Here is a 15,650-nt window from a genome sequence, read left to right as displayed (position 1 = left end):
ATAAGAATCTGATTCTATGAAAATAGGGCGTTTGAAAGCATAAAACATGTATTTCCTCAATAATTACAAGGTTTGCTGTTTGCCTTGAGATCTTCTCAGGCTGGACCTCAGTACTCGCCCACACTGCCATTTACCACTTGCATCACTGCTTTCGTACAAAGTTTAATTATACTGTGTCGTGTTTTTTTTTTCATAGGTAATTTTCTAGTTCTCTATTGGCCGTGAGGAAACAGGGTGGAGCTGCAATCCGGAACAGCTCCATGCATTAATGAAGGAGGTTAATAGGATAGGACCGCAGCATAGACTTGGTGCGTTTGAAAAAGTCGTGAGGGCATTTTAACAACTGCGCACTCCAGTTTCCTCGGTGCGCCATTTCTTGTCGCCAATAGCCGACTGTGCCTTCACTGACCTGTGATCAGCCTGTCATGTTCAGTCGCAGAGGGAGAGATTCCAGCAGATCGGTAGGTAGGCAAAACCAAGTTAAAGGTTTGGTGGTTTCCATTAGCGCATGTCTCCATCTGCTTTAATTAATAATTGGAAAAAAAACTCGCATGCGCCTTATTTTTGTTTGATGTGAAGTTTTCTCTGTTTCCTGCTCTGTCCGGTTGCTAAGGGCATAAGTTACATCTGTTTTGAAAGTCTTATTAACAACACAGCGTGAAACACGATGACAAAGATATGTTCTCTCTCTTTCAACCAGTGGCTTGTTTTGTTGAATATAGGACAATGCGTTCTGTAACACATTTGTATTTAACTGATGAGGAGCCAAAATGTTTTATTGCTGTAGGTGTAACTGTAATTAATGCAGGTGACTTGAAGCACTCCGTTTAATAAATTAGTTAAGTTGTCCTATAATTCTGTTTCTTGTGGTGCTTTGAAAACAATCTAGCTTTTTTTAGGGATACTGCAGGTGAAGTAACTCATACAAGTACTCACCACTTAGCTGAAGACAGTCTGACATTTAGAGCCACAGGCAGTGTTCCTGTGTAAATTGACAAAGCAAGAGCCAACTATGACCCGTCATCTCCTGTTCCTGTTTCTCCAAAGCTGAACCCTGCAGATGAGCCGCAGAGAGGACAGCCCTGCATCACCTGTGGAGAACGGTGTCCTGGCTTTGCCCTGCACAAATGGAGGTAACGGCATCGCTTCACTGCACGTCGATGGCCACACAGTCGGTTTCCTTTCCGCTGTGCATATGCTTCCATGCCAAAGATGGGAGTGCATTTGATATCAAACCACTCTTGCGGACTGGTGTGAATTTGTAGTCAGCTGAGGCATTTATCAAATAAATTAGTCCATTTGCTGCTCTGCAATAGTGACATGTAACTAGCGGTTTAAGCAATTTGGCAAAGTAACCATTCTGCATTTATAAAAAAAACTTATGGTTTTCCTTTATAAGTAGTAGTATTTTAAGAGGAGCCCTTTCAGATCTATTGTACTCTGAATAGAATCAGCCATCCATACTACTGTGAAGAAACCATTGTTCAGCCCTGTGTGCTCTAAGATAATAGTTTTTACTGTAGAGACCATTCATGCAGCAGGGAGGGTTCAAGCCTGCTGCCTTCTACAGTCACCCTGTCAAAACTGGGAGGATGTACATTTTCATATGCTGCGAAAAGAACGGTATACACACTTCTTATTACAATAAGAAGTGATCCTGCTATGAAGTGTGGGTGGTTTGGGTCAGTGTGTGACTAATGTGTGCAACTCCATCTTAGGAATGCAGTAGAAATAGCATCACATACGTTGGAGGAGAGCACTGAACATTGTTAGTTTATTGGTATCAGCTGATTCTGATGAACACCAATCACTCGGTAACAAAGTCCCTCGATGAGAAGTACTGACTTCAGAGAGATGTTCTGAGCTCGGTGTCTGTGTGCTGTTTAGTGGCCGCTGACGCTCAGTTTGCGGAATCAACAAAACTCAAAGGCACATTATGTTCTGTTACAAATCCTACATTGTAATTGTGGGAGACAGTATGCTGCTTGACTTGGTCTGCTGAGGATTACTTGGGGAGGAGGAGGGGTCAAAAATTATTAGATCGACAAAACTGAACAGTGTGAAGAAAATACAATAGTTTAATTCAGTTGTAATTTGATTTACACCTGCTTTATTCTGTAGCACACCGGGATTATTCCTAATACCAGTTCTCCTCATAAACTCTGAATAAATAGCATAAAACTACAGTATTTTGGCAAAAGAAAGATCAACCAGGTTGGAGCCAGTTTATGCGAAGTTTACATGGCAGCCATGAATTCTTAAGGCGTTTTCTCTCTTACTGGAAATCCACAATAGAATGGGAGGGTCTGAATCATAAAGACCATTCTGCCTCTTTTGCTGTAAAGTAAACTATTACAGGGGCAACAGCGGGCCCAGGAATGCAGCCTTTATTTGCCTCTCACAATAAAAAGTAAACTTTTTTTCCCCTCCGACAGACTGGAATAAAACGTCAGTGGACAGTTTTATAGCTCCAACAAGGCTTTGTTCCTGCATAGAAGAATGTCCTGTTTTTTCTCTCAGGAAAAAATAAATGTGTTTTCATGCTAATTTCGCAAGCTATGGTACTGTAGTAATGTGGTGGACTTTAAGTGACCCTGAGGTTATAGATGGAGATGAAGGAGATAGGTGTGCACATACTGCCTCCTCTGGTCATGTACCGGATGCTGTTTATCTGCAGTTTCAAAAAGATTTGGATTTTTAATGTAAATATAATGAGGTATGATGATGAAATCATCCTGATTGGCTTTTCAGCTTAAGCGAATCCGTACACAAGAAGAGAAACGGAAGTGTGGAAAGCAACGAATTGAGTAAAGTCTAGAGGGCACACAGACGGCTCTTCTCATTTTTTTTTTTCATCCTCAGCTGATAATTTCAATATGGGAATATTTTCCCAACAGCATGGTCATTTGAAATGAAGCTAACTGTTGAGAGTTGTGTGAAAATGGAAGGCAAACGTTGCTTTGTTTCATGTAAGTATGGCTTGTATATCAGCAGTCCCATGTCTTCTGGTTTTACTCTTTGAATGACGAATGCATAACTACCTGATGTTATGAAAGTTATTTACTGTCACACAGGCCCAGAACGTACATGCTAGTTGGCCGTTGTCCTAGTCTTTGCGATGTGTTCAAGTGCAAGACAAAGACAAAGGCGGCGTGAGGTGACGCAACAGAGTGTCTGTGCCTTAAGAACAGCCTCGAAGAGCTGGGAGCATATCTGTAGACTCTTAGTCTGGTTGAATAATGAAGTCTAATGAAAATGTGTCATCCTGGGGTTGAAACTCGACTTTTAGCTGACTAGACCACAATTTACCAACAGTCACATCTCAACTACCCAAAATAATGTTACGGCTGGTCAATTTAAAGAATGCCAGCTGCTGACCATTAGTAAATATTCTTCTCGTAGTTGGAAATCATTAAAATTTCAAAGAGACAAGAAATGACCCCAAAGCAACATCAGAAACGGGCTAAACAACTGTACAGTCTTTGTCTGGAGCCTATGTAGGAGAGGTGTTTGGGTTTTTCTGCTTTCTGTGCCCAGGGATCCATTGTCGAAAACTTCACCCATGTCTGTTGAGAAATAGAAAAAAAACCCTGTTAAAAACAAAACCAATAAAAAACAGCGTAATTCTTTAAATAAAGGATTATTTTGAAAACAATTGTGTTGAAAATGTGCAACTGAGTGAAAATTGTCAAGTGTGAGTGTATTTTAGCTGCACACTTGAGGTGTCTAACCAAAGTTAAAGACTTTGCTCCATAATCACAAATTATCATCTTACCAACTTTTAAAAATTCATATTCTTATGGTGCTCGACTTCACTACACTGTCCTAACGTTCGCCACACTTTTAACATGTATTATTCTCAGAATTCACTAAAATATTGATGATTCTCTAAATATTCAACAGATAAATATACAGTACAAGCACTGCTTTTCTTCTCATTCTTCTTCTTCCTCTACTCTTCCGTACTGCGTCTGTATAAGAGGTTCCCACTAAGCTAAACTCCTGGGGGGTTTCAGCCTGGTCTTTTATAGTAAGTTGACTGAGTGTGTTGAGGCATTTCCCATTAAGAGTCAAGAGAGGAGCCAGTCTAGTGTTGGGTATTTAAAATCACCCGGGCCTCCCAAAACATTACCGTCAAGAATTCGCTGGCGGTGTTATTTGACTCAAGTGTGAATGTTAAACACAGTGGCCCGTGTCTGCAAACTTAGCAGTACAAAAACTTCTTTCCCAGTGACTTACAAGTTCACACTTGAAGGCTCTGGATGGTTCTCAACTTGTGGAGGTGCGACATTTAAAGTCCTGGTCGAAGACTCGGGATGACGTTCTTCTCCCAGCATCCCTTGAGATCTCTCTGGATGAGGTGGCGGAAATGGCAGTGTAAAAGGACACCCAGGCTGCTCTGCCCACCCTGCTGTGGGTAAAAGAAATACAATGGACGGATGAAAGAAGAGCTTCTGTTACCTGGCTGCTTGTGTGTCAGTGTGCCTGTGTAGCTCAGTAAGCTGAGTGGGCTGCTCTGGGCAGGTTGAGCATGTGAGGAGATTCTCCTTGCACAACATGCTCCCTCTGAATTAATAATGCCTGCCTTCGGCTCGATTGATTTTCCTTGTGCTAATGAGACTCATTACCAGGCCTTTTAGCATGTGCTCTGAGTGTAAATGCTACCCGATCGGCCCGATCATATGACCCTCTTCTGCACGGTGCCGGTGTGTTTTAGAGCTGCATCTAATGTGCGCTTGAAAGGTTACACTTGACCCATCGGTAGAGTTAGGTCAGTCCAGACATGAATCCGACTACAAAGGAGGATTTATGGCATGAGATCTTGCCATTTGCTATTCCTTCATTTCCTCCGGCCAGCAACGCAACATAAAACTTAATTTAAAGCACCAGGTTTTGTTCAGGTTGCCAGAGCTGACTGGCGCTGGACAAAGCCTGTCCTTGTATCCAACAGGGCCTTAGCTGAAACTTTAGCTGGCTAAAAGCAGCAGTGAGGGAGGAGAAAAAGAATAGAGGAGGAGAAAAGATGCTTGCAGTAGAACAAGAGGGACTGAGGTTGAGTTTTAACCCGGCCCTGAATGCCTTGCTGACGTCTGTCCCCTCGGTAACCCAGTCCGATCTGCATAACACAAGCCGGCCCCGCTATTCACTATGTTAACAAGACTGCTTGGCAAATAAAACTGTCAGGGCACACAGGCATATGAAAAAGGCTCTGGCTACTTCGGCAAAGAAGAAGAAGACCTCGGTGTGAAGTGAGGGGGGAGCGAGGAAAAAAAGAAGCCATTGGTGGTCGGTGCCACACAATAGATGCTCTGCTGATTTATCACTTAAACCAGTTTAGTTGAGATAGTTTCCAGAGTTGGAAAACACTCCCTATCCTTCTGTCTTATTTCCCTCCCTGGGCTTGTTTTGGAGCAGCAGCAACATCTGTGATGGCACTCGTATGGGTCAGGAGGCAAATGACTGGGCTTTATATTGTGTAAACGGTGTGTTTTGTCTTTGTCATTAGGAGGAAATTCATTCTGAAGGGGTTATATTTTGACAGGTCTGCGGGGTCATGTGATGTATTACTGATGTTCACAGATAATGCAAACCCAGAGAGCTGTGAAGCCCTGATATAAATCATAGTTTGACCTTTGGATTCTCAGACGGTGTTGGGCTGAACTTGTCACCTTTCATCCCTCTTCTCTTATTCTCCTGGTCTTCTTTCTGCTGCTGTCCCCCCCCCTCCTGTTTACCATTTCACCTTCTTTTTTTCCTCTCATATCATTCTATCTACACAAAAAGCAGCAAACGTGATTTAACTGTAATGGTACAGACTCTGTGCAGATTAGGCATGGCAGTCACGGAGACAAAGATGGTCTACGCATGCAGCTGGCTGAGATCCCGAGGGGGCCTGTCGATCAGCTGCTGAATTCCAATGAAATCCCAGCATCAAAATTCAAGAGCCAGGCTGATGTGACACAAAAACATGCACAAAGGTCAAATCTAGAGAGGGCACCACAGCTGAATTCCAATAGTATTCCTCATTTCCTCTCTCCCCGTGGTTGAGATTGACTGGGGGTTTAATAATGAGCACAGGTAAAGACAATGTTTTATAAGCAAGCACGCAATCCAAAGATATTGTCTGATTTGTTATTTTGAATGCACACATTGTTTCACTACCGTTGGCAAGAGAGTGCACTGATTCCTTGATATGATGTTATTAGGTTTTCTGAATGTATTCTCAAGCATTGATTGACTCTATTTGTTGCCTTTTCAGTGGTAGTGCGCCTTCCTTCTGTTTGATTTGGTGCGACAGAGCGCCATTGTGTTGGCTGTTTTATTGGCTGGCTGTGTATTTGTCGACCCTATCAGGAGAGAGGAAATGATCCCTCTCATCTGGTTCAGTTACAGCCTGTAATTATACACATGTGACACCTCTGGAGCAGATGCTGGAGCTGGAGACACAGAGAACGTGCGTGTTTGAGGCTTTTAACTAACTTCATGTCTAAAACAAAGATGTACGTGTCAGCAGTGAGCTATAAGGCATAACAGCGGGTCGTGTCATCTCATCCACCAGGTGGGTTCCTGACATGTAACGGGAGATCCAGCGAGGTGTTGGGTTGCTCTATGCTTGTCGTAATTGCTTTTGTAACTTTTTATGGCTTCTGTATTGTTAGTATTGCATGATTATTATGTTTGATTGAAACAATGTGTGTTTTCATTTGTCATTTAAGCTCCGGTGATACTAAGCGTAATAATAACAGGAGTGCTATGCTGTTGTGCAGTCAGTGCAACATAGTTCCATTTTGTTTAGATTTCTCTTGGTTGTCAGTGGAAGACACTGTGCTTGTTTTGTCCCTGAACAACGGCGCCACATGAGGTTAAAGAGATGCCAAAGTGAAGGCCGTTTTCTCACCTTGCTAACACGTATATTGACAGTACCCTCACCACTGTGACTTTTCCTTTTTATATTAAAGCTGAGCTATTTAAAGGTCAGTGTGTCAGCTCAATAATTATCCCTGTCATGACTATGGCAGAGATGTGTTGTTTCTTCTGCTGTATATTTGCCCGTTGTCTCTCCAGTATCATATTTGTATATCTTGTTTGTAGATACTATATTTATAAACTGTGTAAAAGAGAGGAGTTATGATATTTATAGTGAAGCATCGTGAAGGGAGCAGCTGTTATTTTGATGTGAAATTAAATATGCTCTGTTTAACTTTTTAGATTGCAATCTGCGAATCCAACTGGCTTTCTCTCTGATTGATAATATTGATTTACATAATTGAAAAAAGGCTAGCTGGTTTATTAAAGAAGCTCTTCTGTTCAGTTCTCAGCTGTTTTTCCTCTCTCGTGGTGAAGTGCACTAAACTGACCAGCAGGAGGCAAACATGTCAAACTGTGCCTCACTGAACTCCAATGGTCACTTTGGTTGCAGCCAAGTCACTCTGTTGTGCCCCACATGAGAACGGTTACACAAGAGACCAGACATTTCATCTACTTTGATTCCATTTTGGTGGGGCGAGGTAGTGTTTTTAGGTAATGTCCAAACAAAAACTAAGGGGTACAGCATATGATGCAAAAGAAGAGAAATGCCAACTAAATAAATAATAAGCTGTATTGGCATACTTAAAGGTTAATTCATCCTCTCTTTAAATACTGTGGTGGCAACAGGGCTACTGACTTATTCAACAGAACAACATTGAAGGATGAACCATACCACTAAGCCACCACATCGTAAGACTCTTCAGCTATCTAATCAGCCAAAAGACTAGAATAAGCATCCACATAATGATCCACGATCAAATATACAATAACTCCTTAATTTGCACAAAGTGCGTTGCTGTACTTCAGCAGCTTTGAATAATTTACTGTGTTATCTAATCGGATCCAACAGACTCTCTCATATAGTCTTAATAGAGCTTTATTGTATAGGATAGCTGTGTCAGTCTGGGTAATGTTTGCTGGCAAATCCTGCAATAAAGCCAGTAGCTTTACTCTGATCCACAGCTCCAGTATTTTCCTTGCTTCTCTTATCAAGGTCATCTCTAACAGGTGCTCATGCATTTGGATTAAGACTGATAGGCATCAGAAAAGTCCTTTTTACTCCCTCACAGAAGATGGTGCGTGTGTGTGTGTGTGAATGTATATTTTAAGCATTATATGCTCTTTTGTGTGTATATGTATGTATCTATGTATCTATGTATGCATGTGTATATGCGCATATCATGATGTCTGTTATGTCTTAAAACTGCTATTAAAAACTGAACTAGTGCAACTCAAAGCATGTATGCAGGTCAATATCGGTGTTCCCACAGTAAACCAGGAGGAAAGTAACACTGTTCCTGGTAAAATGATAAAAAAAAAAGGCGTGCTACCTTACAAATGCCTGTCGGAGGAACATATAACTGAACTTAGGTGTCAAAACTCTCCGTCTGAATTGAAACACTATTTTGCACACCTGCGATGCGCTCTGCAGTTGCGCTAAATGAACACAACTTGGTTGCAACCTTGAACCGCTTGTAGACTTTTCATTGTTCTCACATTAGCAAACCCCTGTTTTTCACCCTGACCTGTGCGCTACCGATACTAATTCACTCAGATTTTAGCCCTGGTGCTGATCCATGCCATGGAGGCTTAGCGTGCTAAGCTGCCTTTGAACTAACTGTCTCCGGAAATAAAGGGAGGCAGGCTCACTGCCATCATATGCACAGCAAGTTAGCATTTACTGTGCTCAGGCCTACAATTTGGACTCGCCCACCCCAGTAGAGAATCACTCGTCATCCTGATGCTGTTAGTTACTTTGGCTGGTGAAATGTTCAGCTTTTGACTTCAGCAAACTGATCTCATTGTTCCCTAAAGTTTGTCTTTGTGCTTTGAACAAAAGCAAATTTTCCATGAATTGAATAGTTCAGGCATTCATTTACTGTATGTTACTTAAAATATTTGGTGCAAGCAATGGCGACTAACACTCTACACCCTCTTTTTCTGATGTGACTTTGCATTCACGTCCATGTTGTGTGAGCTCCATCCATGGTCTCCCAAGGTCTCAGGAGTCTTAACAGCTACACACTAAACTCCTGCAGTTGCTTGAAAACGAATACTTAGTGGATTTGTAGTAGTAGTAGTGAGGAGATAGATGTGGGGCTGCAACTAACAATTATTTTCATTATTGATTTGAAATTAAAGTCCATAAAATGTAACAAAAGTGTAAATCGCAGAACCTGGGGTCACGTCTTCAGTTTGCTTATTTTGCTTATTTTGTGCAACAAACTGTTTAAAATGCAAGAGATTCCATTTTAATGTTATTGATGATGATGAACAATATTAAGGGTCCATAGCCATGCAAGCGGATCTGCAGAGCAATGCTTTGAGGATTGTGGACTGCCGTTTTGATGGCTGGAGTTCAGCATTTTAAACTTTGCTATTTTGGTTTTTTGCAACCAAAGGTGACATCAGAAGTTGGAGTTAAGTACAACCGAACGCTGAATAAGACCCTTTTAGGCCACTAAATGTGACAATTAACTTTCATGAACTGAAAACACTGTGGCAAGCTTGAAGTTTTAAGACGAAAACGTGGACAACTCCCAGACTGGACGACATTGTGGTAGCTACCTGAGAAATCAACTGAGAAGTAGGGTCATTTTCTCATAGACTTCTATGCAATTATATTTTAGTTTTGCAACCAGAGGAGTCGCCCCTGGCTGGCCATCAGAAAGAATAGCACTTCCGCATTGGCTTCCCTTTTCAGACCCGGAGGTTGCCGCCTGGTTTCCATCAAATGCCATGGCAATCCACCCAATAGAGGTTGAGATATTTAAGTAAAACAACAAAAAATTTCACCTGCTTGTGGCGCAAGAGGAAAAGTCAGGGGATTAGCTAGGAACCATGAATATCTGTAAAAAATACGTTGTCAATGCATCAAGTAGCTGATTTTTATTTATTTTTTTCTCCAGTGCTACTTTGGTCTCTTATAAATTTCCACAGTTTCTCTATCATTTCCTTTGTTCTGTCCTCATTCATTTGACATTTTTATGTACCCTCTATATCACTGCATCCACCTTAAGTCACTAACTCTTCATCCATGAGGACCCGTCTTTCTTCCTCCCTGCTTCCATCCATCCATACACCGTCTCATCTATCCAGTTTAAAGACTACCAGCCCAGTGCGGCGAGATTTAAGCAGTGCACCACTTCAAAGACCCCTTTGATTCTCTCCCCATCTTGTTTTATCCCCCCCAGGTCTCTCTGTCCAGCCACCTGTTCCCATCCGGGGGGTGTGCGTAGAAGTGAAAATCCTTGATCAGAGCCGTACCAGCAGTGTGGTTTGAACACACAGTCCTTGATGGATTTCATGTGTTTGGAAGACCTCCTTATAGTGCCCGGCTTTATGTTTATGATTGTAGCAGCCAATAGAGGTCAGCGTTGCACAACAGCATAGTAGTGCGTTATCCCAGTTGTCACCCTTGTATTATGTGGTTCATAACTGAACTGGAATATGTGATTGTCAAAATGCCCAGGAATGAATGAATAACAAATGCTCAGGGCTACTGTGTGGCAATGGTCAGCGATCATTACTTTGTTTATTAAGTCAACCTCGTAAGTTAGAGACACGCTGACAGTTTCTCTTTGACTTCTCCAATACTTTAATGTCCTATTTAATTGTCCTATTTTCATTACAGACCCAAACTCCCAGTGGAACCCAAACCATCATTTGTCCAAACTGCAAGAGGAGCTTGATGACTCTGCAGTGTTAAATTGTTTGATTGGTTTATTGATTCTGTGAGACGACTGATTATTGGTTGGCCTAAGTGGCACATTGACCTGTGAGAACTGATAGTTGCTGTCTAATATTGAAGAAAGGGCCCAGACAGCCACTCCATCAAACAGCACTGAGGATAAAATGCAAGGCTTATTTGCTGTATTGATCAAAGACCAAATGTGTCAGCTGGTGTGTTGAATGTTATTTCAGTTATTTCAGTTTGCTACGTTGCACCTGCTTGTCTTTTTTGCCCAATTTAACTCTTAAAGCTAACGTCGCACATCGTCTCAGCTTTGACCTTTTTATATATTCCTCTTATCCATCATCTCTTTCTCTTCCTTCCTCCCCCTGTCGGTCTGTCTGCCTGTCTCTGTTTGTGATTTGTCGTCATCTGAGGAGTGGGTGAGGTGTCGTCTTAGTTCTGCTCACAGCTCTGCATGAGTCAAAGCTGTATCTAATAGGCTGGATGAGCTGTGATGCTTCTGTTCAGCTTGTTCACTAACACTTTTTCTTAGGTGTGTGTGTGTGTGTGTGTGTGGGTGTATTAATAGCTGAGAGTCTCTTAAGTGAAGGCTGTAGTCCATGGATGAGAGAGTAGGCTGGCTTCCATTGCCAAGCTGTACAGGTATCTATCAACTGATCTGGGTGCAGAGAGAATGGAGGTGGGCAGAAAGGAGATGAAAAAAGGCTCTGAAGCATGGCCAGCTTCCTATGATAAAGGCCTGAAGTAACAAACTCCTTCACTGAGACATCAGGTCAGCGCACTCACAAACCAGGAAGAAAATAGGGAGACCACTGTAATGACTGTGGTTGTGCTGGGTGATGTTGAAGTGTTCATCTGAAACAAGTCATGCAAGTTGTTGGTCAATCAGGAGAAATGGATTGCCATTTAATTTAGTACAGATAGCGTTTCAATAGATTGGCACACATTTTAGAATCTATAGTCCTAATAATGTTGGTGATCCCTTAACTTTTCCTGGAGCCCCAACATAAGGTTGCATTTTTAAATGATCAGTTAAATGTCTTTTTGATGGATTGCCATGAAACAAACATTGATGTTACCTGAAGGATAAATTGTAATAACTTTGGTGATCCCTTATCCTTTGGTCGTGTCTAGATGGTAACCCTTGATTTGCAAAACTCTCGTGAGAGGGTTGAGGTTTGCCGTTAACCTCAAATGGTTAAGGTTAGGACAGGTCGTTTGCACAAATCCAGGGTGACCATCTAGACACAACCATAACTTTCCGTTTACCATTAAGTAAAAATTATAATTTGTCAAAAACTTTGATTTATGATAAAAAAAAAAATCAGCATCAGCTGTACTTTGTCTTTGGTGCTAATTATTAGCAAATGTGAGCGAGCTAACACCCTAAACTTAGGTGAACATGATAAACATTATACGTGTTAACCATCCGCATGCTAACTTTCTTTTACTGTGAGCATGTTAGCATGCTATCATTAGCATTTAGCTTCAAGTCAGCTTAGACGATTTGTAGGTCCAGCTCTACTTTTTGCAGCTTCTCCTTTTAAAGTTTTTATTTTTTTATCCGTGCTAAGACAGTTCAGATTGAAGAGATGGATGGATGGATGGATGGATGACATGTGTACCAGGGTTGAACTCAAACACACATCACCTTTACATGGTGCATGCTTTAGCTAGTTCAGACAGGAAGATTTAAAATACCATGACATGTACTTTTAAGGCCTGTGGTTTGCAAGGAGACAGCGTAGGCACAGACATTGAGTCATTTTGAATTTAAGATGGATGGAAATGAGAGCCAGTAATGCAGACACCTGATAAAGGTACCTCAGAAATCGGATAGAAGCCGTCATCACCCTTATTGCACAGAATCATGTCTCTGTTGCTTCAGCTTAAAAACCACTTAGAGCTCTGCTCTTCTCTCTCTTCTCTTTCTTCATCATTCATCCGGCCAAGTTTATTTGTGCAGGTTGACCGGTTGCCAAGGCGATGAGTGTGCTATAAGTTTGCTGCTGCCTTGAGAACAGACCAGACAAGTACTGCATTATCAGAATGACAATAGGAGCAGAACAAATAAGGACAGAAAGAGAGAACTGAGAAAGAAAAAGGCGTCTTTTTGCTCACTTGACGTCAGACTTCGCTGAGCGTTTTCTCTCCTTGTGGTCCGTAATACAGAGTAGCAAAGGGCTGTGGAGGCAGAGTTCATACCCAAGAGGAATTAAAATAGTTTTTTAAGGTTGTTATTGGCTGTGTTCCAATGAAATGTGTTAGTATTCCATGATCTGAAAGTTCTTTCAAAAGCTTTTTCACCCCAGTTAAGAATGCAATTCTGTAGGAAACACTGCAAGACTTTTTTTTTCTGATAAGTGTCAAATGTAATTTATTTGAGTATCGAAGGATCAGATTTCAGTTGCTTCAGCCCAAATAAAGTTCAGTATCAGACTTGAAGCGCACATCATGACCTGGATTTGAGTGCTCTATTTTAGAGCGCTCATTTGTTACATTGTTTTATTTTTGTCCTCAATCAAATAGATGCTCTAGTCAGCATTGAAGTCTAGTGCTTCGTTAGATATCACATTGTTGGCATTTCTGCCTGTTCAGTCACATTTGATTGACTTCCTCTTGTGAAACATAAAGCAGACGCACACATCAAAAGAATAAAAAACAGATGTTTGTGGAGTGCAATACTTGGATAAATATGTAAAGAAAGTCCGTGATTCATTCTTCACTGAGTAGCGCGGCCCCAAGAGTGCTCGAGCTGTGGAGGTATGCCTTCCATTTGTGAAGTCTGACAATCTTGTGAAATCAGAGAGCTGAGTAACTCACCAGCAAGGTAGCCTTTCATTGTAAACCCCCCTCGTGATTTATTTCTCAACCTGATACTCTTGTAGTTATGGCTAGCAGACAGACTAACAATTCTTGAATTTGATGTTGAAAGAGCTCAAATTAGCTTTGACTATAGTTATGATACCCAACACTGGAAACAGGCAGAGTTGGAGTTGGAAAAACTAAAGGTGCACCTGGAAATATAATCAAAATAGGTTGGATGCAGTTTCACCTTTTGACTTGGTCCAGTATATCAGAGGATGATTCACATGAACAGTGTGACTGTATCACACATTTATCTCAGGAGCTGATGTAACGTCAGTAATGTGCGATCACACTTTCTGTGCTCTCTGCAGCGTCCCAAGCTGTCGCATCTGCCGTCTCATCGGTCACGTAACAGCCCTGCATACTAACCTGTGTTTTCCTGTCTGGCCATGACAGTGAATGTCACTTTGGTTAAGTGCCAGCGTGGCTGTAAAGTCCAGAGGCAGAAAGCAGCTGAAATGAGCTGATCTGTTGAATCAAAAGTCTGTTGTATGCATGTCAGAGGTCAGCTTTTAACCAGCAAATCCTCTCTTCTCCCGTCTAATCCTCCTCTCTGGGATTTTCCCACACCACAGGGCTCATCTCGGACCAATCAAACCGCAGACAGACAGGCGTGATGGTTCCTTATAGCCTTCACAAGCTCCAAGATATACAAGTAGTCCTATTTCCAACAAAGATCGTTTGGCCTGCAGGTGTGTAGCAGAACTGCGGCTCCAACTCCAATAAGCAAGTGTTACATCGACATGTGATCATGTCAGAGGATCGATATTTTACAAAAATGTGTCTCTTGTACTGAACACAAGCGACACATTCATTTTAGAGATTAATCTGCATTGGGGTCTGTCCAGAGGCGTACGCATTTTGATATTAAAATAATACAGCAGGTTTTGGAAGACTAACTCTTTATGATTTTAACCATCATTTGATACAAAAAAGCAGTACCTTTAACAAATGCTAAGTAAAAGTAGCTATCCTGTGTCAGTGGTTTCTAATTTGTGTGCTGTGGATTTACAGATTACACAAAGGGAAATAACACGTTGATGAGGTTCAGATCATAATTACGACTAGCAGAAAAAAACATTACTTTGCGTTAGCTGCATTTCCAAATGTGAGATAAAGCAAATTTATGACCGATAGCAAAATAACTGCAAAGTCATCATTATTGGTACTTGCGTCTAAATGAAATAATAAAGAAGAATACAAGCGATTCATCTAATTTAAAAGGAGCTATATAGCATCCATTCATTTCTGGTTTCCCTTGTTGATGAACTGCTATAAATTCAAAACACAAAGTTGCTTATTTATGCAATATTTCAGGTGTGATTACAAAGCTTGCAGCGCGGGTAATCATGGTGGAATAATGTGTGAACAATCCAAAGACTGAATAAGGGCATTAATATGTTTTCCAGTTCTACCCATTCTGCCAAGAAAGCCTATGCTTGACCATGCAAAAGAATAAACATTGCGGTTGTCATTTTATCTTTAAACCTTTATAGATTATGTTGCACAAGGCTAGATCCCAAGTGAGCAACTGCCCTGAGGCTCAATCTATACATTTATTCATTGCACATTTGTACAGGACTTTACAGCACTATAGATGAGACCTGCATTCTACTGTTCCTATTATTACTCATTTCCCATTTGTGTCAAAATGTAGTTTAAGACTATAATTATTTTGGTTTATATTGTGCTCACATGCTGCATTTGCCTCAATACAGTCTCAAACTAATTGACACACAGAAAACCAGGTAGTATCCCAGCATGAGTTGTTTTCTCTGGGCAAATACTGAAGTTTCCATGTAAAGTCTGCTGTGTTCCCTGGACTTGATAGGAATTCTGAGGCGACAGCACACTATTCAAAGAGGTCTAGTGGAGTGTGGAGGGCTGGTCCAGCAACACATATGCTCCAACAGAGAGTTGGCAGTTTAGGCCAGTAAAGCTGACTGGACTTGCTTAGTCAGGGAGGCTTGTGATCTGCACTGTGTGTCTCTGCATTCTTTAACAGTGAGCTTAGCTTTCCCTCAATTCAACCCCCTCTGTAAAATGATGTGGCCTG

At 41.4% G+C, this 15,650-nt stretch overlaps 1 protein-coding gene across 2 annotated transcripts in view; it reads left to right on the top strand.

Moving 5' to 3' along the window:
- The first annotated feature begins 257 nt into the window (after positions 1–257).
- The window catches only part of prickle2b (prickle homolog 2b), an 81,338-nt gene continuing 65,945 nt past the window's right edge, over positions 258–15,650 (top strand). Inside the window, exons 1-2 of one of the 2 annotated variants that reach the window (XM_031851383.1) lie at positions 258–461; positions 1,048–1,133. In XM_031851383.1, the coding sequence (XP_031707243.1) occupies positions 426–461; positions 1,048–1,133 (122 nt within the window). In that variant the 5' untranslated portion in view covers positions 258–425. Of the gene's footprint in view, positions 462–1,047; positions 1,134–15,650 lie in introns of those variants that run through there. The other variant, XM_031851390.1, reaches the window with a different exon arrangement.

Source organism: Anarrhichthys ocellatus, unplaced genomic scaffold (assembly GCF_004355925.1).
Source record: "Anarrhichthys ocellatus isolate YVR2014 unplaced genomic scaffold, GSC_Weel_1.0 scaffold1, whole genome shotgun sequence".
NCBI classification, from domain to species: domain Eukaryota; kingdom Metazoa; phylum Chordata; class Actinopteri; order Perciformes; family Anarhichadidae; genus Anarrhichthys; species Anarrhichthys ocellatus.
The sequence above is the reverse complement of the archived record's forward strand: the minus strand, read 5'-3'. Positions and strand labels throughout refer to the sequence as shown.